Source organism: Manis pentadactyla, chromosome 17, assembly GCF_030020395.1.
Source record: "Manis pentadactyla isolate mManPen7 chromosome 17, mManPen7.hap1, whole genome shotgun sequence".
Classification (NCBI taxonomy): domain Eukaryota; kingdom Metazoa; phylum Chordata; class Mammalia; order Pholidota; family Manidae; genus Manis; species Manis pentadactyla.
This window is the reverse complement of record NC_080035.1, coordinates 66,143,712-66,170,993: the sequence shown is the minus strand read 5'-3', so window position 1 is coordinate 66,170,993 and position 27,282 is coordinate 66,143,712. Positions and strand designations below refer to the sequence as shown.

Sequence of the window (27,282 nt, the reverse complement as noted above, 5' to 3'; positions counted from 1 at the left end):
GGGAACTAGAAACATGGCTCCTAAGAGCACCTGTGTGCCCCAATGTCAATAAAAAAATCAATAAAAATCATGAAGTATCTTACTTTACACAATAAATAAAATGAAGCATAAATGTTAAAAACTCAAAATATAAAAATAAACCCCTTGCCCTGATGGCATTAGAGAGCACAGAGAAAACAAGCAGAGGAATATGTAAAGCAAGTGGTGCGCCTGGAAACCGAGGCGGGACTGGTACAGCCAGGAGGCCCCAAGGGCAGAGCGGGGGCGAGAGGGGCACAGCTGGTCCACACTTTTTCCAGGAGAGCCTGGATGCCCTCCAGAGAGGGACTGGTCAATTTTCCGGTCACTGCAGCATGAGGAGAGGGAACCACCTCTGGTCACCCTCTGCACCCCTAAAGCAGCCGGCCTCTTCCAGCTCACCAGGTGGGCAAGGCACCAGGGGCTGGAGGCGGCAGCTCCGTGGACGGGCCCAGCACAGGCCTGACCCTGCGGCGGGTTTGGCCAGCCCACCAGTGCAGCGCCCGATGCGTCGCAGGGACCCAAGACACACCGACTTCCGGAACCTGGCACTGGAACTCCTCTCTGAGCCCTTCCCGGTCTGCGCACTTTAAAGAACAGACTTCAACACCCAATAGAAAATTAATTTTGCTGCTACATATGATCACTGAATAATTTCACTTAATAACCTAAGTTCACCAAGGCAGACATTCACCCTTAATTCAACTGGCTAAATATTAATATTTTTACCAACCAGCACCAACAGATATTTAAATTATTTTCTGTAAACAAAATAAGGTTATCTGCTCTGAGTTTATTTTCCTCTAAAAATAGAGATGTATATCTTCACAAAAGCAAATTTGTGTCACATATATGCAAAATATTTTAAAACATAAAAATTAAGCTATCCCATTTTGCACTGAGAGATGTAAAAATCCATAGAACTAAGCGTACTCTTCAGATCCACAGGTGGATTGGTGACTAGAGCCACCAGGGTACTGAGCTGATTCATAAAAAAGATAAAATGGGGCTTTTTTTCAACAAATGATTCCCTTTCAATGAATCAAAAGGAAGAAAACAGGGCTTGAGGCAGAGGCTTGTAGAGGCACTGCCGCACTGCAGCCCAGGCGGTTCCCACAGCACAGATTCTAAAGCTTATTTTGTGTGTCAAATACGTGCACGTCAGACTCATCGATGGCAGGACCAGGCAATCACAACACGGGACACAGTCCCGCGGGACCCCGCGTGTGTCCAGAGAGTGTGTCTGCACAGAGCACGCTCAGAGCCCAGACCCATGCCGCTGGCAGAGCAGCCAATGTCCCTGGGCTGCGCCCATCCCAGTGGGTGGACGCCGATGGCCTCTGCCTGTCCTGTCCGCTACTCCGGAAGCACTGTGGTGGAGCCAGCAGGCCCTGCGCTGTGGCACTCACGCCCTCACAGGCCACCCAGATGGGCCGCCGGGTCACCGACCCTCACGGCACTTCCACGTGGCCACCACATGCACACAAACACCTCCACGTGCCTACACACGGGTCACAGCGCACACCCCGCATCCTGCACCCCAGCTGCACTCTTCTCCCAGGTCTCTGCAGCTGCTGACTCAGGGAGATGAGGGCCAGGTGGCACTTCAATTTGGTTAATCTGGCCACAGACACTACAGTGTTTAACACGTCTCTCTGAGGAAGACTGCCACACACTCCCCTCTTTGGGGAGCAGGACTGAGGGTCCAGTTGCAGGACGGGTTCGGTTGTAACAGCCCAGGGTCTCCAACCACGGGGAACGGTGCTCTTTCAACTGGAATGTATGCAAACGCTCTGTAAAGAACTGCCTTTTCTAGCACAGCGTCATCAAATGGACAGCTCCTTGCGAGGCAAGAAAACGAGTTAGGAATCTAAGTGGTATGAATTTTTCTAAGCATTAACAGAAAAAGGATTCTAAGAACAGTTCAGCACATTTTTATGACTAGTAACACATTCCATTAATATCTACAGGTCTTCAGATATCAAACTATGAAAGCTTAAGCGTAATGCTCTCTTGAAAGCAACTTTAACCAAGCACTTAAAAACTTTCAGAACCTAATGTTTTCAGAGTTACTATTTTGCCTACCAGGCCACAATATTCTGTTTGCTAATTTGGCCAAAAGGGCCCCAGAACGTGGCTCCTATGCATACTGTGTCTTCACGGTTCTGCCCCAGGTGAGAGCAGGTGCTGCCCTCCAGGGCGCCCATGGGCACTAGGCCAGCCCACCGCTGTCTTCTGTGCCCAGGGCCTGGTGGGAGGTCCCCTCCTGGGCCACTGCAGCAGCCACGAACACCCACAGGAGCCTTCCACCCAGGAGCTGAGCCACGTGGACTCTGAGAGAAAAGGGTCCGTGTGCTCCCCCAGGTCTCCGGTGCACGCAGCCCAGGGCTCCACCCTCAGCCACGACCCGGCCGAGGCCCGCACCACCTCTGCAGAGCCGCCCTCCACTGCTCACGTTTCACTGCAGAGGTGTCACTGTCCCAAGCCTGGAGGTGAGGCCCACAGGGCAGGATGCCACCACCACATCCCAACATCCTCTGGGTCAGAGCGGGCAGATGGAGAAGCCGACGGCTCTGCCCCACCGGGCAGCAGCTGCAGGGCTCACCAGAGCCCTGCTTCCTCCCAGCCGCCGACCAGCGTGCCTGCACCCACCATGTGTGTGCACGTGAGCATGTGGGAAGAGCGTGGCTACCGCATGTCAAGGATTCTAAAGCAGAACAAGCTTCCAGCACACATCACTGCTAAGTCTCTCTCCTGCCTAGAAGCCTACAGAGCACAACTCCGGGACAGGGGCACACATGTCATGGGGACACCCCTGCTGACCTGCAGGGGACGCTTGCATGGGGAGATGCGCGTAGGATGGGGCCCACCGGCGCCAGCACGTGGGGCACCCCACAGGAAGCAGGGTCACGTCAAGCCAAGGGTCAGGTCCTAGAGTTCTCCCAGAAGTTGCCCGGAAACAAAGGCCAGCACTGGAGGCTGCCAGGGGTGGCCCAGCTCGCAGGACGCAGCACAGAGCAGCTGGGAGACAGCTACTGCACGCCGAGCGCTGCACGCTGCACGCTGCACGGAGGCGTGTTCCCAGGACACAGGTGCACCCGGCACCGGCAGCGCAGTGGGCCCAGGCACCGCCGGGGTGTCCTCCAGGGAGCACAAGCCATTCACACAATATACAAAAACTTGCCAATCTGAAAGGCAGCATGCGAGACAACTGCAGACTCGGATCAGAAGAAGGACACATGGCGGCGGGGGCCCAGCCGGCCAGCGCGCCTCTACGAGGCAGAAGGCAGCCTGAGCCCAGGGCAGCAGCTCCCACCGCAGCAGGAAGCCAAAGCCCAGGCAGCGCCCACTCAGGACAGGGCGGGGGACACAGGGCCTCCAGCACAGCACCCCGGACAGGCCGCCCCAGCAGCGCAGGCCACAGGAGGCCGACACGACATGGACGCTCAGTGCCGGACACTGGTGGGGGCATGGAGCTCCTGGGCCTCACATGGCTGGTGGGGGTGCAATACTTTGGCACGTGGCCTGCCTCTGCTCACTGCCAGGAGCCGCCCATAAATGGAAACGTGTGTGCAAAGGTCACAGAGCAATGCGGCCACAAGCATGACCTGAAGCAAGCAGGGGGGTGCACAGGTGAGACGCACGTGGAAGATGGCACTGTCTGAGGCCCGGCATCGGGGACTCTTCAGCCCTGTGGGCGCAAAGGCTGCGAGTCAGTGCACTGCTCTCGGGGAAACAGCTTTTTGAGCCTCAACCGTGTGATGTCACCTTCACGTGTCGGTCTGCTGGGGTGCGAGTCCGATCCAAGAGGAGCCTGGGGCTGCCCCCGAGGTCCCGGGAAGTGGCAGGCACCCTCGGTGGTCCCTGCCTCTCCCATGAGCGCTGAAGGCCCGGAGGGAGACCCGAGGTTCCCCAGGAACTCCGCCTGAGGGTGCACCCCGCTCGCCTGCCCTGCCACCCAGCCCTGCCGCCACACAGGCAGCAACCCAGTCCCGCTCCCTCCACGTCCAGGCCCCACCGACCGGAGCAGCACCGGGCTGCACGTCCGCGTGGATGAACGGCTCTGTTTGCTGACAGTGAGTTCCCTGGAAGGAGCAAGAACCTCAGCAGCGCTAGCCCACGTGCACAGAGGAAGTGTGGCAGGCAGGGCCACCCTGACCCCCCTCACACACTCCACAGCGAGGGCCGGCAGCTGCAGGGAGGCGAGGCCCGGGGCACCCGGGGCCACTCGGGTCCTGACAGCAGCGCTGGCAGGAGGGAGGCGCCAGAGCAGCCGCAGAGGGCGGCTCCACTTGGCCAGGAGCCGGGGGAGGTCGGGACTCGCGACCTCCAGACGAGGCGGCTGCAGGCCAGACCACACGGGGACAAGGCGGCACGGGCCCTCAGGCCAGGGTGTCTGCGGGCAGGAGGCCGCTTTCCCCAGTCCGGCAGCTCAGCTCCTTGGCTCCCGGTGACACTCAGCGGGAGTCAAGCCCAGGTCTGCACATCAGGCAGGGATGGGGCAGCCAGCCAGTGACAGCGGCAAGGTCGGATAAACATTGGAGGGAAAGACTTGCGTCATTTCCAGGGAGCAAAGTTTGTGGGCTTTTCACTATTTCTGCTTCATCACTTCAGCAGAAAATGTCACACCTGAAATTTCTGAAAATTTTAAATGCTAATTAGTCACACTGAAATATTTCACTCGAGCCATCCGTGAATGCTAGACGTCATAAGAAAGCCGTGACACAAACACAGCGGGCTAAGGCTCTGAGCGCAGCAGGCCTCCGCAGGCCCTCCCTCGGCCTGTCTCAGGGGCTCCAGGGCGGCTCTGCACAAACTTGGTATGGAGGCTCCACACCCAGGCAGCTTTAGGGTCACCCGGGAGATGCCCGTTGACGCTCTGCGCCCAGCAACCCCAAGGCGGGGGCTTACCCGGGGAAGCGCTGGAGCCCCACACGTTGGCCGGGGTTGTAAGCCACCCCGTGGGGCCCAAACCACATCCACGTCCTACCCGGTTGGGTCCCAACGATGCGGAGACGCCCGTCCACCAGCAGCTGCTACAGTCCCAAGGCCACATGGGAGCTCTTGGACCCAGGCCCAGGGATGGGCATGAGCATGGGGGCCGCAGGGCGAATACCTGGACAGCCCATGAGGTGGAAGGGACTTGAGCATCTCCTTTACACTCCTCTCTCCCTCTTCTGAATTGTTGCAAAAGGTATGTGACTTACAGTCCAAAATGAACTCAGCCACTGGCTGTGCCCACAGGTGCATGGCGGCCGAGCTCTGAGCACACAGTGCTGGGCAGAAGCGCCCCCAAGGCAGGGTCTCCACAGGGACCCAGGGGCTCTCCCACTAGAGAGACTCACAAACACACCGAACGGACACACTGGCCGACAGACCGTTTCCGAAACAGGCCCCCTTACCTTTTCCAGGACTGAGGTTCTGGTCTATGAAGACCCTTAGTTCCCCGTTGGCTTCAATCAGACCGGCCTGCGGAAGGAACAACAAGGGTCAGGAATACGGCGAAGGGTCCCGGCCCAGGGGCTCCGAGGACCCTCCGAACACCACACATCCACGGGACGCAAACAGCGGCAGGAGCCACACGGCAAACACGTGGCCTGGCTGGGAGCCGGCATGAAAGAGCCCATCCCCAGACGCGATGAAATGCTCTTACGTACAGGTCACCACGTGTACCTGCAGTGGAAACGCCTGAGGTGGGCAGAGGTGTATTGTGGGTGGACGTGAAAATCCCTCTGACCGTCTGGAAGGCAGACTGGGGGCTGGTCTGAGCACAGAGCCCCAGACGGGGAGCAGACGACCTCTGTGTGCAAGGGGAGTTGGGCCCGGGCTTGTCTCTCCTGCCCCATCGCGACCACACGATGCGCCCGACACCCCTGACGCCCCAGCTGGTAACGGCGCCAGTCCAGTGCTGCCCACCAATGCCCAGGCGGGTCCATGCAAACACAGGCCTGAAACGTCACGCATGACTGCCTCTGGGTCCAGAAGTGCCCAGTGACTCGGTTCTTCCATCTGCCTAGGTCTTCCATCAGCAAAATTCAGGCTGTCATGATTAGTCATGAGCACCTGGCACCGTCAGCATCTACCAAGTGTGACACCTGTGCCTGCTGCCCCGTCTGAGGACCCCCAGCTTTCCTCTCCCACACCAGGGACATAGGCAGCCTTGCTTGAGGCGGCAAAGGGGGAGCTGGGAAAGCAAGCCTCCTGACCCAACCTGGTCACCAGGCAGGAAACGCAGATGTGTGCACTGCACCCATCACTCACACAGGTACACACACACCCAGACACATGTGCACACATGTGGCAATCCACACACGCCAGCATGCGCATGAACACACAGACTGGTGAGTGCATCTCCGCAGGTAAGCCCCCTCCCCCACACCCAGACCTCTGACCAGGGACTAGAGCTCAGGACCTCGAGAACCACCTCCTGGCCTGACCACAGCACCCCGAGAACTTCCAGACTCACACTGGCACCAAGCGAATGGGTTTACACACCCACGTCCACACACAAGCATCGCCACAGTTCCCAGGTCCTAGGAAAGCCTGAAGGAGATCCCGCTAACTCAGGCTCATCAAAATCCCATTTCTGTCCCTTGCGCCCCAAAAGCCCCTAATGTAAAAAGGGGGGCTGGAATTTAAAACCCGCAGCCGCAGCGGTCCACCTGGTGACTTGTCCCAGGGGCTGGCTTGGCCTGCACAAGGCCCAGAGAGGCAGGGCTTCCGGAGACCTGCCTGAAGAGGCCACCTCTCCTGAGCTGCCTGATGGGCAGACACCCCTGCCGAGTTCCCAACTCCGACTTCCAGCTCGGGAGCTCCACCTCGAGGGAGGCTCAGCTGGCAAGTGGCTGCTGGCCACACCTGCCTCGTCTCCACACAAGAAAGCGACAAGCCCACCTCAGTGGATCTGACAGGCACACAGTCACCTCCATTCATAACAATGCATGTCAAAATCATACAGGGAACACAAGCTCGCTTTCCACTGAGGAAAGTACAAAACAATATAGGCCTTCTGCTCATCACCTGAAGAACGCCACAGAGTGTCCGCAAACTGGCTCTGGAGGCCACGACTGTCTTCCCAGGACAGAACCTGGAGCCACACCCCCAAGGCCACGAGGCCGGGCCACCCCAGGGGCTCCAGCCCTCTGCGGGCTGGCCCTGAGCCCTGAGTGACCGGAGCTGGGCCATCTGCCTGCTCGGCTCCTCACCCGGGACCACTGGTGGCCGTGTTGAGGACACTCAAGGGCCCCAGAGAGGTGGGTGCGTGGGGCACGGAGGCCTCTACCCAGAGCCAGGAGGCAGAGCCCACGGGCCCCCACGCCATCCACATGCGGCCACCCATGAGCCTGGAACAGGACTGCACGTTCCCGACCCACAAAGCTGTTTGGGAGGATAAACATTCATTGTACTCAAGCCGCTGAACTGGGTGTCATTTCTTTCACAGCAACAGGCAGAGTGGTTAAGACTTGTCCACACAAAGGAGGCAGGTCGCTGTGCCGGCCCCCATGGCCGGCAAACTGCAGCCACAGCCTTCCCAGAGTGGGGCTTTTCTCAAACACGCTTCCTGGGAAGACCGAGGTAAGATCTCAGCAGAACCAGCGATACAGAGGAAATTCCTGCCGCCTTTCCTGGAAAAAACTATCACTGGCTTGATGAGTGTTCAGTCAGCTGCAAGACACCCAGTGCGCCCGACACCTGGCCGTCTGCACCAGGGGAAGCAGCCCCACCCCCAGAGCCTGAACAACAGCGACAGCATGACGACCACACGCAGGCTGCAAGGTCAGACACAGGGCAGCCCACCGTCCTCCCAGCCCAGGTCACGGGGCTTCTGAGGGGCTCCTGCAGCCCAGGACCACCCTGCTCAGGGCAGGGAGATTCCCGGCCGGCTGTGAGGGGGCCCCATAAGCAGTCATCGGGGGCACTGCCACACGTGCCCTCTGACAACAGCGCCGGCATGAACAAGATCAGGAGGGCTCTCTGGGCATGGCCAGCCCGCCGGGGCCACATGCCAGGCCAAAGGCCAACCCCGAGAGCTCTAGGGCGCCACCCTGATCATCGCCACTGGTGCTCCGGCCAGCAGGGCAGTCCGGCGCTACACACCACCCCACAGCGCGGGGAGCGTGACTGACAGCGCGAGGACACACAGACTGGACCCTACGACGGCCTCCTTGGCGCTTTCCGGCAGGACGTCGTCTGGCAAGTGCTGCAATTTCAACTCCACGACCACCAAGAGGAGGTAACCGCATCACGGCTACTCTGCCCAGGGGCTACAACCTGCAGGCACCTGGCGACAGGCGTCAGGATGCAGCCCTCAGCTCCCGAGAGCCGTCACGGAGACTGCGGTTAACTTTACCATAAGTGCCCAAACTTACTCGCCTGTGAGATCTTTATGCTTAAGATGCAATATGCTTAAGATGCAAGCCTAGCTTCCTGTAAGGAAACATCGAATTGCTGATACACTGACATATAAACCAACAGTAACCTCACTCATTTGCCACAATTAACCTTAATCTTTCTCAGAAAAAGTATACTTAGCCTTTCGCGTTCATATTCACTAGAGAAAAGTTAACGGTCCTCTTACATTAGATGAAACAATCCCATTAATAGCAGCAATAACAGTAAAACAAAATGCTACTGGAAGAAGGTAAGCCAGTTAATGGTGGGAACCAAAATATTACACCTGGTTACGTCCCGTAACCTAACAAACCTGTGTTCACGGGGTTCCAGGTGCACACTTGGGCCCGCGGTCCCTACCGGTCACCCAGCCCTGCTATTTGGCACCAAAGCAGCCATGTGCGGCAGCTGACAATCGGCACGGCTTTACTTGCAAACACAGGCAGTGGGCGCCGAGTTGCAGACTGAAACACAGGTGCTTCTCAATGAGAGCAGGAAGAAAACACCAAAAAAAGAGGAAGAGTAAGGTTTTAAAAAGCTTAACAACGTGAAAACCTGAAAAGCTTACCACAGAAAAAGAAAACCACACCAGCTTCCTGACACTCACAAGGAGACCCCCCAGCGTGTCCGGGCCAAGCCGCATGCAGGCACCGGGAGCCCAGGCCAGCTTTCAGTAGTGCAGTGAGGCCCGGTCGGCCTGGGCTGCCCGCCTTGGCCATGCCCTCCGGCATGGGTTGTACGGCACCCACGGACAGCACACGGGAGGGCTGCGTGCACGGGTGCTCATCCACCAGATGAGGGGCAGAGGAAAGATTCACCACACTCGCACTCGTGAAAACCTTAGATCAACAAGTATTAGACCAACAGCTTCCCTCGTGGCCATGGCAGCCCAGGGTGAAAGGTGGGTTCAAGCTCCTCAACCACTGTGATGGGAGATACGCCACCCGGGCTCACACAGGCGATCACAGGTGACACACCTGCGGCCCCAGGAGGAGGACGCTCACCGAGGGGCACGCCTGGCCACCTCGCAGCAGGTGCTGCCACTGCAAATAAGCCGCCTGACCGAGGCAGCTCCCATCAACACCACGGTTCGAGGGAGGGCGCAACATGCTGAGAACCGAGGTGCAGGCCGGCTCTGCCGGCACAGGACCCAGCTGAGAGCCCTCGGCCGCCCCACCCCAGCCCGTCGGAGCGGCCCTCCTGACTCCACGGCCCCCCACTGCCGCCCCCGCGGGGACCCACGCACCTCAGGGGCTCGCTCTGGGGGTGGGCGCCCTGCAGGCCCAGAAGCGCCCAGCGCCGGGAAGTGAGATGTTCCCGCGCCCCTTGGGCTCTCAGGGTCTGTCTGCGTGGAAAGAGCACCCAGGTGGCATTGCGAAGCGACGAGAGATGGAGCACCAGGCAGAAAGTCTAAGTTAGAGATGAGGCTCATCACTTAACAACAATGCCAAGGGGACGAAAGAAGAAAGTGGAAATGAAGACAGGGACGCTCCACCTGGCCGCAGAAGATGAGGAGCTTTGATCACACGTCCTGCTGAAAACGATATAAAATAAGCGAGCGCCCACCTCCGCTTCATCTGGGCCGAGCCGGCCGTGTTTCAAAGGCCCATGTTGCAGGCCTGCTTCCCCTGCAGGTGAGGCCAGGAGCACCCCAGACTGCATCCCAGGAAGGGACAGCACATCCGTGCACAGCGCCATGCCGGAGCCCCTCACGTGTCCTGCACCAGCACGTGACAACTCCAGGGACACTGCCGCATCCGGGTGCTCTCGAAGAGCTCTCAACTTTGAGAACCATGCAGCAGAGGATGTAGGGAAATGACATAAGCGCATGGGCGCAGCGGCTGGCCGGCTCAGGGGGTAGATGGGCAAGCCAGCCATGCATTGGAGCTCCTCAGAGGTCATCACATACTCTATGCGTGGATGTCCAAAGGCTCACAGCGTCTTTTTAATCATCTGTGTTTGCATTTACCAATGTGAAAACCTCTAAGACACATCGAGGAGTGAAACACAGGGATGGAAGGCAAGATCACCTAAGTAAAGCTGCACAGGTGTGCGTCTGTGCAAACACACCTAGGGGATCACCCCCAAAACATCACCAGGGCACCGCCCACAGAGCCACCTGCGCCATGACTTCAGGCAATTACTTTCATCCTGATGCGGTTTGAGTTTTTAGATAAACCCTGTACTTTTGTAATTGGATAAAGCAGGGCCAAAAAGGGCCACGTGGCCCCCCACCCTGTCTCTAGCAGCCTGCCTGCTTCATTTCCGAGCTCAGGCTCCACCAGGAGCCGATCCCCTGGCTGCACTAAGAGTGGAGGCCACCCCAGAGCTTGGATTAGACCGGCCACTCCCAGCCAAGGAGCGTCTTGGGGGCTGGTCTGCGATGAGCCCTGAGCCTCCCAAAGCTTTGCATCTGTGTCTAAAAATACCTGCCTGCTGCCAAGCAGGGCTGGGCCGGCCGCGTGGCGCATGCAGTCTGTTTCCTTCGCTCCCGAGGGACGGAAATTGTGCCCAGGAAAACATGGATGGTCCTGTGGCCTCGCGTGCATGGTGCATCCCGCCGCTCCACAGAGGTGGTCCAGGTCTGAGGGCCTCTCCCAGACAGAACTGGAGGCCTCCTCTCCACAGCTGGGGATTTGTTGGCTGACTTCAGATAATACACTAACCTCCATACTGGAAGTTACTGCAGGAGATGTCTTCCCCTTCAGAAAGAGCCAATTCTCTTTCCAACAACACCCAAGTCACCTGAGGCTGGGAGCCTGAACCAGGACTGGTGCCACCCACCACCTTCAGGGAAGGCCCCGAAGCTGTGGGCCCGAGGTGTGCGGGCCAAGGAGGGCCAGGCGAGGACGCCCTGCTTGCCCTCTGCATGCACAACACTGCAACAAGCACGCACCATGGCCCCCTGCCGGCCCTATCTCCGCAGGATGGGGAGCTGTCTCCCACTGGCCATCCAGGACCACAGTCCACTCACTCTCAACACAGTCCCTCAGACAACCTGACCCAGGGTGGGTGTGTCACCATCACTACTGAGAGGTCGGGGCCTCCAGTTGTCAGAAAACTGACTTCCGCCCCCCGACTCCTTATCCTTTCCTCCCCAAAGTGAGATCTGGTCTTGCTGTGCCTGTGGGAGCCACTCTACAGTTTGCTAAAGAAGGGGAGACACCCCCAGGGGGAGGCCCCATGGCCCCACTTCCCGGCCTGCAAGCGCTCTGCTGGCACCTGTGTCAACAGGCCCGGGTTTCAGAGCTCTGGAGTTGCAAAACCCCAGGAACTTGTTTAACTGTGACTTCCCTCCTACACAAGCTGCATGCGTGTGCTCAGGGAGGGGCCTCGGGGCATCGCAGAACGAGGGCGAACACCCTTAGCGGCCTGCGGCCACCATGATTCTCAGGCTGCACACTTGGACACTATCAAGGTCCTTATGCTGCACACTGTGTCAAATATGGTGCTGAAATTCACAGAAAGACCTAAAGTAGTTATAAACCCCAGGCATATATGACTTCTTTGTCTGGATTAACTTAAAGTTCCCCAGATCAAGGCCAGGCCTTACACGACTGACCCCCAAACTCAGAGGAGACAAAGTCAGAGGCTGAACTCACGCCAGGCCTCCCCACTCGTCCTCCTTCCCCGCAGAGCAGGATTCAGAGCCTGCCAACAAAGGTGGCCAGGACATTTTCACTCAAACTCTTACTTCTCTGAAAAGCAAATAAAACAACAGAAAAATAAGATGCACATTAGGTCCTCCGGTCACTACTCCCAAGCAGAGGAACTAAGAAGGCAGGCAAGAGCCGAAGAGGCCGACGTTCTCCCCCGGGCAGGGCTGGGATCACCGGCCCAGGAAGCGGCGGAACACGGTCACACCCGCACTGAGCTCGAGTCCTGCCAGTCACGCCGAGTGAGACGGACGTGGGAGAAACACTGGAACCACCTAAAAGCCATCTGTATTTGATGTTAAAATTCAAGGCATGGTCTCCACAGGTTTACACTGAAATGCCTGGGTGCTTACAGCTCTTCTGAATGACAATTAACACTGCTGTGAAGGGACGGACAGAAGGTTAATATCCTTAATTTATACAGAGTGCGTTCAAATCAACAGAAAATAAAAGTGTGAGTCAAAAAAGGAACACAGGGTCCCTGTTCATCAACTCACAAGGAAACAATGTTTTAAAAGGAAAATATTCAACTTCTAAATCAAAATTTAAAATAAAACACAACTTAAAATTTCACCTATCAGGTGGATCAAATCTTGTGGGTCTTTTAATTGTTATTATCAAACTCAACCTTGAAAAGGATGTTGAAATGGGCTCTCTCCTATAATCTGATGGAAATTAAATATAAAGTGGTACAATCATTTTGGAAAGCAGTCAGATCACATCTCAAAGACTTAGCACATACATGTGCATGCACACCCACGCATGTCCACACACTCCCACACCCATCCATGCAAAATTACAGTTCCAAGAACTCACTCACCCTAGGATATCATATGGATTTGAAAATCTGAGATTTAACTGGAAACCATCTGAATCCCAAATGCCAGGCACAGGGTCCCCGGCACGTGCACACAGTGGACACAGAGTGACCACAGCAGCCGACATTTCCCACGCTCTCAGGCTGGCGGCTCTCAGGACTCTCGAGTCCCCAGCACACCACCTGGCACTGCTCTGCTCGTTTCTGTTCACCTGTTCATGCAGTCGTGTCATCCAAAGCCTGGGGAAAATCACAAACAATGAAGAAGGCCGCACTCAGCACCCTAAATGCCTTCTGTGCTCCCCTCCAGCCCACAGACATCACAGCTGGACGTCACAGGGATGCTCGATGCAAAATAAGCGGACCCTTTCGCCAAGAAAGGACCTTTGCTCTATAGTTAACACACTGGGGAATGAATGTACACTTGCTTCAGTTAAAATGACGAACACAGCTCTGTGAACACGCCTGCGTTGTGCACAATTCAACAAGAACCACGGGACACACTACACTGCCCCACTGACTCCCCAGATACCTGCTAGCACAGGTTTTTATCTTCTTCCTTTTACTCTTCTGGAACCTTCTGGCTTTTATACAACTGACGTTACTTTTATAATAAATACTACCTGAACTTTCTCAGTAATTCAAGCATTCTTCTTGTGGAGATTCTGCTAAATGGAGAATCCAATGATTGTGACAGAACCACCTGTTGATGACAGGTGACTGAATGCAGACAGGGCTCACAGGCCACATGGACAACAGACTGTGGTCACAAAGGACCTGTCACCTGGGCAGGGGCTCTGCATACCTCGGGTCTGGGCGCACCAGGCCGGCTCCCTGACACACAGGCACGATGGCATTCCTGGCTGCCCCCCAGCAGCGGGATGTTCCTCGGCTGGACACCAGGGTGCCAGTGTAGGCACAAGTGTGAGAGGCACTGCACACAGAACCTGAGGGGGGCACAGCGGTTTCATTCCACTGACCCACAACGCCCTTTAAAACCGAATCATGTGAAGCAGCACTTTGATCAACAGCCCTAAGCTGAAATAACAGACTGACAGGCAAGGCAGACACGGCTCCCCGCTCTGGAGTCCCAACCCACCAGGAGCTCCGAGCAGAGTTGTGCATCACACACCTGCAAGGCCTTCACACACGGGCCTGGGCACAGCGGTCTGCAGGGTCACAGCGGCTCAGCAAGCACTCACGGGTGCCGACGCACACAGACGTGGCACCCTACCGTCTACAGCCAACGCTGAACGGCAACAATCACGAGCTAGAAGGTGCCCGGGGTGAGTGCCACCTCCAACTCAGCAGGCCCCCTGCCTCAGCCAGGACCACAGGGCCAGCCGTGGCCCCTCCACCCACGCCTGCTTCTGCTTCCCTGGAAATCCCATTGCTCCGAAGGAAGAACACGTACGACTCTGCCCTCGAGTAACCAGCATCAATTCCTAATGAGAATTTTCCAACTGACCTACACTGAAAAATAATGTTCATTTTTTAAATACCAAAAGAGAAGAGCTTTTTGGGAAGGTCCTCGCATGAGGAAAAGCATTCGTCTGGAAGTCACACTTTAAGCTGGGATGCACGTCCACACCACTGGCGGATTTACCAACTGTTTCTCAACCAACCCTGGAGATAACTTTTTTACACACCATGAGCACAGAGCTAAAAAGAGCTAATCAAATGAGGAAAAGGTCCCCCATCATTTAAATTGTGCAGCAAGTATTTGTATAATACCTCTTCTAAAGGAAGACATTTCAGGGCAACACTTAATCAAGCTGTAATTTTCTGCTTTTTAATACCATCTCAATTTCTCCAATTTTATCCCACGTAGAGAAAAACTAATTCTGAAACATAAAGAGCCTGTTGCAAAGCACAGCACACCGTCACAGATCCTGGGCTATTTAAACCCAACTGGCCCAAGCTTACCACCCCGAATCGCAAACGTGAAGCCGTTTCTTTACAAGGGCGGCTGGAGGCAGGCAGGCCGGGCGGGCCAGCGGGCTTGCGGCCACAGCACTATTGCCCCACCAGGCCTGTTTCTTCAGCTCTGAATTTCGTCACTGAGGTCCAGTCTGAGAACCGATGCCCAGCTGCGTGTTTTTCCTTAGGTCATCAGTCTCCCGTCAGTATTGAACCGGCCTCATTACCTCGTCCCTCCAAAGCTGAGAGGTGATGATGCCTTTTTCTCTGGGCTCCAGCTCTGGGATCTCGGGATCTCCCCATAAACTCAGCGCACTGGGGGTCACAGCGCTGCTTCCAACACTGAGGCCGTGGCTGCAGGTGCCTGACACGGCACGTCTCCACGGTCTGAAGAGCAGCACGGAGGCTGTGCCCGTGCTCTCACACCAGGCACAACCAGAGCACCCCCGGCCACACACTGCCATTTCACCAACTGAACCCGCATGGCACTGGATGAGGGCAAGAACACTGGCGCCTGTGGGGACACGCTCCACCTGTGACCCTGAGCAGCCGCCAACCTCTGCGGCACGCCCCTCTTGGGGCCTCCCAGGCTCCAGTCCCAGCGCCATGGCTGCAGCAGGCCCCTCAGCTTCCAGCTTCCAGCTTCCAACACACCAGGGGCTGGGGGTAGACAGGGAGGGCCAGGGGCGCCCAATCACGTGTGTCCTGGCCCTCGCACTTCCTCCCAGCTCGGGCTCCCCAGCTCTGGGCGGTGGGCCACCCCTCAGCCACACCTTCCCAAGCACCATGGGACCCGCGGGACCCACGACAGGAACAAAATACAACACAGACACCCAGGTTCCTAAGTCAATTGACAATACACTGCCTTTGTCACCTACCAGGTGAGAAGACCAAACCAGCCCACGGCTGTGGGAGCGCAGAGCCCACATTCCAGGACAGCAACTAAAACGTACACCACCAGGCCCTCCACCCTCCTCCACCCTGTTCACAGCAACTGTGGGAAAACACCCCAACACACACCTAAGGCTGCCCCACGCTCCAGGTGTGAGAGCCAAGGGCCAGCCTGCCATAGCAGCCCCCGGGGTGTCACCCATGTGGGCGGCTCTCCTCCAGGCCGGCCCCCACCAGCTGGCCGCCAGCACACGCCCCATGGAAAAGGCGCACCTCCAGGATGAAGTGCCGGCTCATCACCAAGGCACCAGGCCTACTGTCATGCATCGCTGGAAAATGCAGGATTTTCTTAAATAAAAGAATTACAGTGTTTTGTCTAGCTACCTTTTTAAATAACACAAACATTTAATTTATTTGTGTCCTAGAAACAAAAACATAAAGTGCACAGTTAGCGCCAAAACAAGCAGGGTCCCCACCTCATCCCCACACAGGGGCCGGCCCCTGCCTATGCTGAGCCGAGATGCACCCACAACGGGGTGGATGAAGCGCCAAGCCTTAGACCGAAGACACAGTTCCGGGCTGGCCCATGGCAGCACCCACGCCCAGGTGCTGCCCACGGCCCTGCTGGGGTCCAGCCCTGCCAGCAGGTCCGCAGTCACCGCCCCTCCCCGGGGCCTCTCCGGCCCGGCCCACCTCTCCCCTCCCCTCCAAGGTGCGCTTACTGCCCTTTAAAGCCCCCCCTCCACTGTGCCCTGCAGCCCGCCAGTCCCTCTGCTGGAGCTCGGCCCAGCCACACCGCCTTCCCTCCTCACCAAGTCTGCCCTCCTCGGGCCCTAGGAGTGTTCCCCTCCACTGTGACCCCCAGAACCTGGGCCCCACAACCCTCCACCGCGTCTCCAGAGCTCTGCCTGCCTTTGACCCAAGGGGCTCAGCTCCCAGCGCTGCTCTCAGGCTTTGCTCAAACTGAGATGCAACGGCTCCCCTCCAAAGCTGCCTGCCACTCATGGGCCAAACTCACACACCACACCCCCACTTTAGAGAGGCAACTGGAGGAAAGGCCAGTGCTTTTATGTGAGCACCTCCGTTCCCAGCCTGACCGGCAGCCCTGGTGGAGCCTGGCTCCGGCCATGCCTGCCCCAGCTCTCAGGACGCACGGCAGCCCCTCTGCTCCCCTCACGCCACTTCTATCACGGCACTCAACCTTCCCGAGCCGCCCATTCACATTACACTGGACGACCCCACACGGCTCCAGGGGAGCCCCTGGCCAGGGCACCTGCAGCTGCCTGCACACTACAGAGGCTGCTTCTCTGGGAGTGACGGGCAGAGGAGGTGCTCTACACCGTCTCCCTGCAACCAGGTGGCAACACCGAACTGCCTGTCTCCACATCCCCAGAGGCAACTGGGGAACCCAAGAGGACCTCCCAAACAAGGTGTCACTCCCTCCCGTGGCCAGTTATAAAAAAGGGCAAACTCAGTTCCCCGGAACGTTCAACCCAAGACCCGTGCTGACAGAGGTGTGCTCAAGACCCGTGTGTTACTGAGCACACGCTGTCATCCCGCATCTGGGGCATACACAGCAAACGGCAGGGCGTGGCATCGACAAAGCCGGGTGGAGGTGATGAGATGACAGAGCATCATGTGCAGATCCTTGCTTTGCCTTAAGACACACGAGAGTCTTCGTGTGATCACACGCTCTCTGCCAGGTTAGCCCGGAGCCAAGTACAGGAGCCAGCCGGTGGGGGTGGAGGGTGCTCTGCTCAGGCTTTGTGAGAACCGGTGGAACCATGTGGCTCCACACGCAGGAGCACATTTTCACTAGCTCTGCTTGTGTTTCAGCAGATGCAGCTGCTCTGAGCTGTATTCCCAATTCTGTGCAACCAATGGGTACACAGCCTCTTTACACTAATGTCTACAGAGCGATACACTGGGAAACGCTAAACAGACCTGGGGTTTCAGTGAGTCTCACTGGACCACCGACTGCAGTAAAGAACTACATGACCAATAAAACAGTGTATATTTTGGGGGCCAAAAAGTATTATTTCTTAGGACAAGTTAAAAAAATTATTCAGTATATACCATAGTCTCATGACAAATACAAAAATCATGACAAATCAAGCTAAGCAGGATCTTTTACATTTCATTAATAACCAAGTATCATTTTTCTGAGAAGAAAAGTAACCAAAACAAATGCTTAGCACTTTACTGATCAGACCTGTATTAACTTCCTACATCAAAACGAAACAGGTGCTCCCGGTCCTGTGCCGCCAGCCGCCCCTGCCCAGCCTCCATCTCACTTACCTAGGGCTGTCCTTCCACAAAGTTACGCAGAATCGTGAGTGAGCACAGAGACGGAGGAAAAGCCTGCCACCCTTTAAGCCTCCCGGCCTTTGTCATCGGTGTTCAAGCCTGAAAAGCCAGGTGTGGAAGGGGTCCCACAACTCCATAAAAGCAATCAGACTGCTCATTTTGTCCACCTTTACCCCGTTTCTTTTGCTTAAAAAGCCTGAGAATTAGCAGAACTCTACCACCGCTGTCACCGTGAAATGCTGTGCCAGGCCAGCACCTGCCGGTCCTGGAGCAAACGTACTTACATCTTTTGCCATGTTACCAGATCCGCGAAATCGATGCTATAAATGTTCACCCTCCACAGAAGAAAAGTGATTTTTCTGGAAAGAGGGCAAAACAAGAAATGAGTAAGGACGAAAACCTGCGCTAATAGAACACCCACATTTCCCGGCCTCCACCCCAACTGCCCGCGGGTGCTCTGGTCCTGCGATGGGGGCGGCGGGCCGGTCACTGACAGGTGGGCCCCGAAAGGGCACGGGGCGGCCAAGCGGGTCAGCGCCCGTGCGACCCCGGCCCCGACCCCAGCCCCGACCCCGTGCGCTCGGGCTGCCCCGCCGCAGCCCACGACCCCGACCCCGGGCCCCGGGCGCCGCTCCACCGGGAGGCCCGCCTGCAGGACCAGCAGCAGGGTCACCTGGGCGCCCCGACGGCGACGCGGGGCCGGGGCCCGGGCGGCGCGCACGCGGCGGGGTCGGAGCGCGGGACGCGGCGGTACGCGGCGGGGACGGTGGGCGCCCGGGATCGGCACCCTCGCGGGACCCCGGCCGCCGCACCTGGCTCCTCGGCGCGCGCACGCGGGCGGGCGCGGGCGCGGGCACGGCGGCGCGCTCCGGCCCGGGGTCCCTGCGCTGCGGGCGCGGGGCGCGGGGCTCACCCTGCGAGCGGCGGCGGCGGGGTGACGTGCGCGGCGCGGCGACGTGACGTGAGCGGCGGGCCGGCTCCCGCAGCGCGCCTGCGCGCCTTTTCGCGCCTTCGGCTCCCTCCTCCTCCTCCTCCCCGGGGCGGCCCGCGCGCTCGAGGGGATGGGGGTGCGCGTGCGCGTGCGCGTGCACGAGCCCGCCGTAGGGGTGGGGGCCGCGGCGACGCGCACTTGGAAAGTGCGGGGTACGCCTGGGAGAAAGGCCTACGGGTGCACGGGTGCGCTTGGAGAGGGGCCCGGGGCGCATGTGTGCACTTGGAGAGGGCCGGGGTTTGCACGTGTGCGCTTGGAGAGGGCCCAGGGGGCGCACACTCGGAGGGGGCTGGAGGTGCACACGTGCGCTTGGAGAGGGGTCGAGGGCGCGCGTGTGAACTTGGAGAGGGCCTGGGACTACAGGAAGGGAGGAGAGGGGCCGGGTGGCCGTGTGCATGTGGAGCGGGTACCCATGTGCACTCGGAAGGTCCAAGGGTGTGAGTGTGCACTTAAAGGAGTGCACACGGAGAGGGGTCCGGGGTGTGCGTGTGCACATAGCTGTTTATGTGGACCTGAGCAGGAAAGGAGGCTGGGCGTGTGCGCATGTGTGCTCTTGTGCAGGAGAAAGGCTGGGTCTGCACATGGGGGTGTTTGCAGGTGCTCTTGTGTTCACCTGCAGCCGCCAGGCCCATGCCCAGCCTCCTCCTGGTCGCGCCCTCGTACAGAGTGCTCATCCCTGGGTGGGCCTGGGGCACCCTGAGTCCTGGAGCCTTGTCCCCCGCTGGAGCCTGCAGGGTTAGGGTGGCAGTGGACTGGGGGCCAGAGACCCAACGGAGGGCAGGCTGGCCTGGAGTCCAAAGTTCAGGGCTGTATCAGGTGAAGTGTGCAGGGAAGAGGGGGTGGCTGCTGACGTCTCAGAGGGGCACAGAATTTGCCAGCAGGGCAGGTCTTATATCAGGGTTCACAGTTTAACCCTCATTGCTGCTCACGCCCACTTCTGCATCTCTACTGATGGACCACTTTAACTGTTTACATCGCAGTTAGCACTGCTTCCTCTCTGAAGACAGCAGAAATGTTCACCTTGTTAGTGCAGATTGCACACTGTGGGGGTGACGGACGTGAACTAAAGGGTCTGGGAGGGAACATTAGGTCCTGCAGGCAGAGTGGGCTTACCTCTGTACTGGTGAAGTTGACATGGCATCCCACCCATGAGCAGCCCCATGTCCCTCCATGCTCCTCTCTGCTTCCTCAGAATCCTTTTATTTTTTACTGTATTTGAATATTTACCCCCAGATAGCCAGGAACTCCGCTCCCAGGCTTTGGACCGAGGTACACAGGGCAGCAAGCCTCTTGGCAAGAGCTGGGGGCTCAGAAGAGAGGATCAGAGGACAGACCTTCAGCCTCTCCCCAAATTTAAGGGTCCAGTAACTAGACAGTATGTGCACAAATAACCACTGCTAATACTCAAAATAATTTTGACACAAAAATCACTGGTAGTGAAACTCAGAACTCACAAGAGCAGTGAAAGCTCACCGAGGCACCACTTTCTTGGGAAAAGGACAAAAAGTTGTTCTTTTTACTCTCTATAGTCAAATTCCCACAGAACCCCCGTTTCTGTGTTAAAAGGTAACAATTTAAAAATTTTGGATGGATTTTTGCCTTGCCCTGAAATCTCCAGAATGGATTTCAGAACGCAGCCTTGCTGCTGAGTGGTGACCCCCCAGCCCCCATAGCCATCTGCCCGCCACAGCCCGTCTGCACATCTGGGGCATGGGCTGTCCGGAGGCGTGCCGCCCAGGGCGCGTGCTTTCAGGTGCTGACTTGCCTGGCATCCTAGTGGCGGGTTCTGCCCTGTGTCACTGTCCAGGATGCCACATGATGAGGCTTCTTCCACGTCCATTAGAAGAATACTCAGGGCCTTCCCAGGAAAAGCCCCCATTTCCCAGAAACTCCCCTTTCTTTGTGTCTGCTCTGTGGGGCCTCAGGGCACCAGACAGACCCATTCAACACCCCCACTAAAGTGCCCTTTAAAAAGGAGAGATTTGCTAATCTCTTCAAAACGAATTCTACATCTGTTTGTTAAAAACCCAATTTGTCTCTGGTTCCCTCCGTGACACTGGCCTGTTGTTCTCCAGCCATTCCGTTTTCCACATCTGGGGTCCCTGCAGCGATGGCGGCTCGAGAGGTGGGCAGATGGGGAGGCAGGCCAGGTCATGGGGCTTGTGGGGGACTGTTCCTGGGTACGGACCGGTGACATTTTCTCACTCTTTGGTAAAACATAAAGGCATGTTTAGAAAACTTTGTGTATATCATAAAATATAAGTAAATCAGTACGCTTGTTCAACCTCAAGATAAATCCCCTGGCCTTCACCCCAAAGAGACCACACTTCTAAGGCCTGTCTATAGCGCAGTTCTGCACCCCACCCCATGCCTTGACACATGAAGGCATCCTTATTTCTCTTTTACTCTTCCTCACATCATGATTCCTGTTGAAAATTCCCAGTCAAATCCAAAGTCACCCTCTTGCAAGGAAGGCCAGTCCTTTAACTCTCTTGCATTATCATGCTGTTAATATCACTCAGCCTTAAAAACGTGCACGATCCTTCATAAGCCAAAGTCATGGTCCTTTAAAAAGTAGCCTTTGGACCTGACAGATTCTAGAAGATCACAGCATCGAGCTCACTCAGATTTGTCTTACCAGCCCTGTTGACCACTTAGACACCATTCATTTGTCTTTCATCTGAAATGTTCTCTGGCCGTTGCAATGAGAGAAATCCCTGTCATTCCATCACAATTCTTCTGAAGTGTTCCTTCTGTAAACCTTCACATTGCTCTGGCTAAGATGAGAGATATTAAGATCGTTTTTGATGGGATCCCATGTCTCATTGTGTCCTTGACAGAACCCATTTTCCTTCAGCCAGGAGTGAAGGCAGCACAAGAGCCTATAGCACAGTCTAAGGGACATGGCCTTCGGTGCAACTACATGCTTTCAGTCACTTCTGCTACCTATGCACAAGCCTTACCCGCTCCGAGCAGGGCCCCGGGCCCGCCCACTAGTGTGCCGAGATGGAGGGAAGTCGTGTGACCTTGGTAAGCACTCACAGCCCCCTGGATGCTCCAGTGCCTTTAGCAGCGAAACAAATAGATTAAAAAACAGTTTTTTTATAAGAAGACAACAATTTCAAAAGCTTTCCCTTTTTGGCACTCCCCACTTACCAAACATTCTTGAGCTCTGAATACATGCCAGAAAGCACTCTGATGCTGCACAGAATTGTAAGATAGAGGGTCGCTCACAGTCAAACCAGAGAGACAGATTCACATACAATCAAATATGACGTAAGGAGACAAGGCTCTGCTCATGAACGGGAGAGTGTATTACAGAAGCACAGAGCAAGCACCGATTACGTCTGTGCAGGAGTCCAGGAGGGCTTGACAGAAGTGAGGTTTGAGATGGACTGTGACCAGCTGAGGATATATATGGGTGTGTGCGTGTTTGCACACACAGAAAAGGACGCATCTTGGAGTATGCTCATTGCTGTTTACAGCCCTGTCTTAGCTTGGGCTGTATAAGAAAACAGCACAGATTGGGTGGCTGGTAAACAACAGAGTCCAAGATCAGGGAGCCAGACCAGCAGGACCGGGTTCTGGTGAGAGCCCACTTCCCGACTTGCCGACAGCCGCCTTCTCATTTTATCCTCAAATGGCAGAGGACACAAGCCAGCACTCAGGCCTCTCCCGGTGGGCACGAAGCCCACTCACAGGGATCTACCTTGGGACCTAATGACCTCCCAAAGGGCCCACCTCCAGATACCACCCGTAGGAGAGGAGAAATTATTCCCCTTCTATTCTAAGCTCTTGGCTGGGGTTCTTGTGACAAAAGACAGAGGAACAAGAGAAAAAAAGTTTAACTTGTATAAACTTCCTCATATATACATGGGTATCCAGGGAAAAGTGAGTAACTCTCAGAAGTGGCTGAGAATTCAGGTGGAGTACCATCTTCAGGTAAAAACAGAGAAAGCTGCTAGGGGGTTGGGTCTGGAGCGGTGGTGGGAAGATGCAGTGAACACAGGTAAGGTCTGTGGTGCAGATGTGAGCCCCTGCCTTCTTCACTGGTGAGTCTGTGACTTGCCATCCATCCCCTCCTGGTACAGAGGGAGACCCCCTTTCAAGTGGAGATCTCCTTTAGAATGTAAATCCCCCCACACTGGAGGGCAATTTGTAATGTTTTCGGAGCTTCTCCAGTTTCTCAAAATAATCCTGTGCAGCAGAGGCCATTTTGGGGTGGCTTATTCTGCCCCCCTTCACACCACATTGGGGATTAGATTTCAACATAAGAGTGTGGAGGGACTGCGAATGTTCACGCCAAAACAGTGCCCTTGGGGTGGCCGGGGCCACGCCTCGCTGTAAGGGCAGCTGGAGGTGCAGCCATCCTTGGCCTGGGCCACGCCAGAGCGTTCACAGGCGCACGGAGGACAAGGGCAGAGGCAGCTTCTGGGAGGCGGCCGTCTGCCCTGAACGATGGAGGGAGACGTGTGTTCCAGAGAGAAGCCCACCGTGGTAGGGAGGGGAGATGGACCTGCACAGCACATCCTTGAGTGGTGTTTGGAAACCACAGCATGTGAAGATTGTACTGGTTTTATTCAACAGTTCGTGAATCAGGCAAACTGCCATCCAGCAGACAGCAAGCATCTCTGTGGTGCGGGACAAAACGGAGGCTCTTGTCGGCAGGAGGAGGCGGAAAAGGGGGGTTTCCAGCTACGTGGACTGCCCCAGGCAAGGCCGCCTTCCTTTGGGGCAGGTGGAGGTCCCTCACGTGGGTCACCTCACCAGTGCCGACGGGGAAATTCCAGGCGGACTGGTCCAAGGTCACTCTCCTGGGAGAGGCTGAAACTGCAGTCAGGTTTCAGCAAAGTCTTGGTTTGGTGGGGTGGGCATAGCATGAGGGATGCCATGTGGGGCCCGCTGTTCCCTTTTTAACAGAGGAGTCAGGTGCAGGGACTAACCCTGGGGCTGCAGAGGGCTGGGTGGTCTACATGGCATCTGGAGGTACCACCCCAGCTCCTTGCTGTGCGTGGGGGCCTGGGGTGGCGGCTCCTTCCAGCTCTCTGCCTTCAGGGGGCTGTGCCCTTCTGGCTTCCAGGCTGGCAGGTGGCACCTACCTGTCACCAACATTGGTAAGAACACATTTCCTACATATCAGGAGCTGCTTCAGATCCAACAGCCTCCACATGGATGAAAGGGGTGTGGTAGTGGGAAAGGGCAGGTCAGCCCCAAGGGCCCCAGGCCACAGGAGGTGGGGTGATGTGCCATCAGGACCAGGGAGTGGGGGGACAGGGGCGGCTGGGCCGTGAGGATGCGGGGGCGGTCTGGGGAGAGGGTTTCTGACAGCCGAGCTCTAGGCTGGGGAGGAAAGGGAAACAGGCCTCAGGAGACGTTCAGGGTGCGGGAGGGCACTCAAGACGGGCTCAGTGTGGAAGCTGTCCCGCGGGCAGGTGGCATCCGGATGCTGGGATGCGCGTCCGGGAAAGAAGCCCACCTTCCCCACCGCCCCTGCAGGGCCCTGCCCTCCCTTCCCTGTCCGTGGCCCTAGGTCGTGGGCCAGCTGCCCTCCTGCCACCTGACCGTGGTCAACGGTGCCTGTGTCCCTCTCGGTCCAGGGCTCCTGGAGGGCCCTCTTCCATGACCCGTGCCCCAGGCGCCCTGCAGCCAACTGCCCACCCACACAGCTGCCCTGCTGGCCCACCAGCCCCCACAGACAAGCCCCCACCTGTTCCTGCCAGGACCACAGCTGACCCAAGCTCTGAGCATAGAAAGTGGCCTCGTGATGTGACTCAACTGCTCACAGAACCAGGAAAGGCTGTTCCGAGTAGCGGGGCACAACCAACAGTGTCACACGTGTGCCAGGATGCAGTGGGGTGAGAGGGGAAGGGGGGCCATTCAGTCTGGCAGTCAGGTAAGCGATGCTCAGCAGAGCAGCTTCAACAGCAGTGGGGCAGGGCAGGGATGAGGGCAGGGGCAGGGCCGAGGAGGGGGCAGGAGGGGTGGGCAGCAGGGCTGGGCAGGTGAAGGTCAGGAGATGGGGATCTGCAGTGCGTACCTAGCTGTGCACCTAGAGGACGTCACTCAGATCAGAGGTGGCAGAAAGCACCGAAGCAGGGTGGTGGGGCGCAGGGACAGGCATGGCGGGGCATCATGACCAGGGCTGCAGCCAGGGCAGCGGGGAGTGAGGGGCGTCCGTGCGGCCCCTACGACCTGTGCCCTTTCCCTAAGGGGGCCCGATGCGCCCTAGCCGGCAAACCTGCCTCGCCTCCTTTTCTACACTCGAACCCCCAACTACAACACTTAATTTTCTCCACATTCTGTGACCAGAACCCAAATTCCTCTGGGGGGAACCATTTAAATGTCGGAGTTTCCTGGCCACCCCCCTGGGCCACCAGAGGGGTTACTGATCAGCACCACTCGTCGGTGAGGCCACCGGGCAGAATGCCATCAGTGCTCCATCGATCTCGGCCGTGCGGCCCCTGCATGCGCCCGGTGGCTGGCACTGGAGATGGAGGCGAGCGGCTGCCCCAGCACCACTGCTGAAGCCAACCACCCCTGGCCCTCCAGCAGCCAGTGCCAGGCCCTCGCTCCCACTGACATGCGGTGGCCACGCCGCTATGCATCGGACGTTCTCCTGAGAGGAGCCCGTTCTCCCCGTACGCGTCTGCACAGATTCACAGCCGCCTCGTGCCCCCATGGGGGCCCGCAGTCCTGCCTGCGGACTCTGTCAGCAACTTCAACAGGTTCACATTTTAAAACTGGCGGCCGCAGTGGGAGGATGTGTTGGGACAGGGCAGGGGGAGGGGAGGCATGGAGACGGGCATGTTGCCTGACCTCAGGCCCCCACCCAGCCGCCTGAAGGCGGGCCGAGCACCCCAGGTTCAGAGGATGGTGGGCCAAGCTCGAGCCCATCAGGTGGGAAGAGGCAAGGGTCCAGAGCAGAGGAAACGCAGGTGTGACTCCTCAAACCAGGACAGGGACGGGCGCTTAGCCCATGCTGAGCACCAGGGCAGCCCTGGGGCAGAGAGCGCTCATCGCTTCCCCCGGTCTTTTAGGGGTCTACATTCTCTGGGATCTGGTCAACTGTGGAGGCTGGACCAGAATAAATATAGGGGACCATCAAGAACCACCAGCATTACGGGCTTGGAGACCACCTGGGTTTGCTCATGCAGCAAGTGCTCAGCAAGGACCATGGCGAGACCCTGCTTCTTGTGCACGGCCCTGGGCCAAGGGCACCAGCAGAGCCCGGAAGTGTGTTGGGAGGCTCATCTCAGGCCCTCCCAGACCAGTGGGGTCTGAAACTCTGGGTTTGGACGGGCCAACTGGATCTTGGTGCTCTAGAACTTGGGAGCCACTGGGCTGCACAGAAGGCATCCTCCAAGGGCAGCCCACGCTGTCCTAAGCAGCCTGCACCCAGGGTCCGCTCCTGGTCTCCCCTCAGCGGCACCTGCTGTGTGCTTTCCTGGGGGTCCCTACGCCAGGCTTGCTGCTGCCTTGGGGCTTGCACCTCAGAACGCATCAGAGAGCGGCGGCAGTTCGTGCCCCTGGGGTCCTGTGGAGAATGCGATGCAGGCAGGGGACTGCCTCCAAGAAAACACTGGTGGCATTGCTTGAACACACACATGCCCCACCTGCGCGCACCTGCCCTACCTGTGCACACCTTCCACACCTGTGCACATCTGTCCCACCTGCATGCACCTACACCTGCATACTTGCACACATTGCCCCACCTTTCACACCTGCCCCACCTGCATGCACCTACCACACCTGTGCACACCTGCAGACACCTGTCCATACCTGCCATAACTGCACACCTGCCACACGAGATCACTGTCCCAGAGGCCATAACGGGGTCACATCTACAACCCCTGCCCACTGCTCTGATATTGTGGCTGGTGCAGAGGCTTAATTTTGTATCTGTTGCTTCAGCAGCTGACCTCCCACAGATCTGCTGCCGTGGCCACTGGCGCCTGCTGTGCCACACGTGATCACTCGGCCATCTGGTGTCTGACCCCATCTCCTGAGGCTGAAGGGCCGAAACAGGCTCCCTGACACAGCAGCGCTGAGCCTTCCATGCAGGCTTCCGGCCATGTGGGCTGAGGCAGCTGGTCGCCGCCATCTGCTCTCCACACCCGGAGCACAGTTCTGGACCAGGGTGGCCACCCGGCAGGAGCTTGGGAGCCCCAGGGCACCACTGTCCCCAGGCAGAGTGGGGCTCTGACACAGGTGACTCTCCGGCCCGTCTCAGAGGCCGACCTAGCAGGAATGGTCCCAGGTGACACCGAAGATCAGGACACCTCTCCCCCAGC

At 57.4% G+C, this 27,282-nt stretch overlaps 1 protein-coding gene across 6 annotated transcripts in view; it reads right to left on the bottom strand.

Annotated features, from left to right (window-relative positions):
* The window catches only part of TFDP1 (transcription factor Dp-1), a 31,215-nt gene extending 12,262 nt beyond the window's left edge, over positions 1-18,953 (bottom strand). The window contains exons 1-3 of one of the 6 annotated variants that reach the window (XM_036904811.2): positions 18,914-18,953; positions 18,285-18,359; positions 5,421-5,487 (exon numbers count right to left, since the gene is read on the bottom strand). In XM_036904811.2, coding sequence (XP_036760706.1) covers positions 5,421-5,487; positions 18,285-18,296 — 79 coding nt within the window. In that variant the 5' untranslated portion in view covers positions 18,297-18,359; positions 18,914-18,953. Of the gene's footprint in view, positions 1-5,420; positions 5,488-18,284; positions 18,360-18,673; positions 18,755-18,812; positions 18,835-18,913 lie in introns of those variants that run through there. The other 5 variants (XM_036904812.2, XM_057494445.1, XM_057494444.1 and 2 more) reach the window with 5 other exon arrangements.
* Between the last annotated feature and the right edge of the window lie 8,329 nt (positions 18,954-27,282).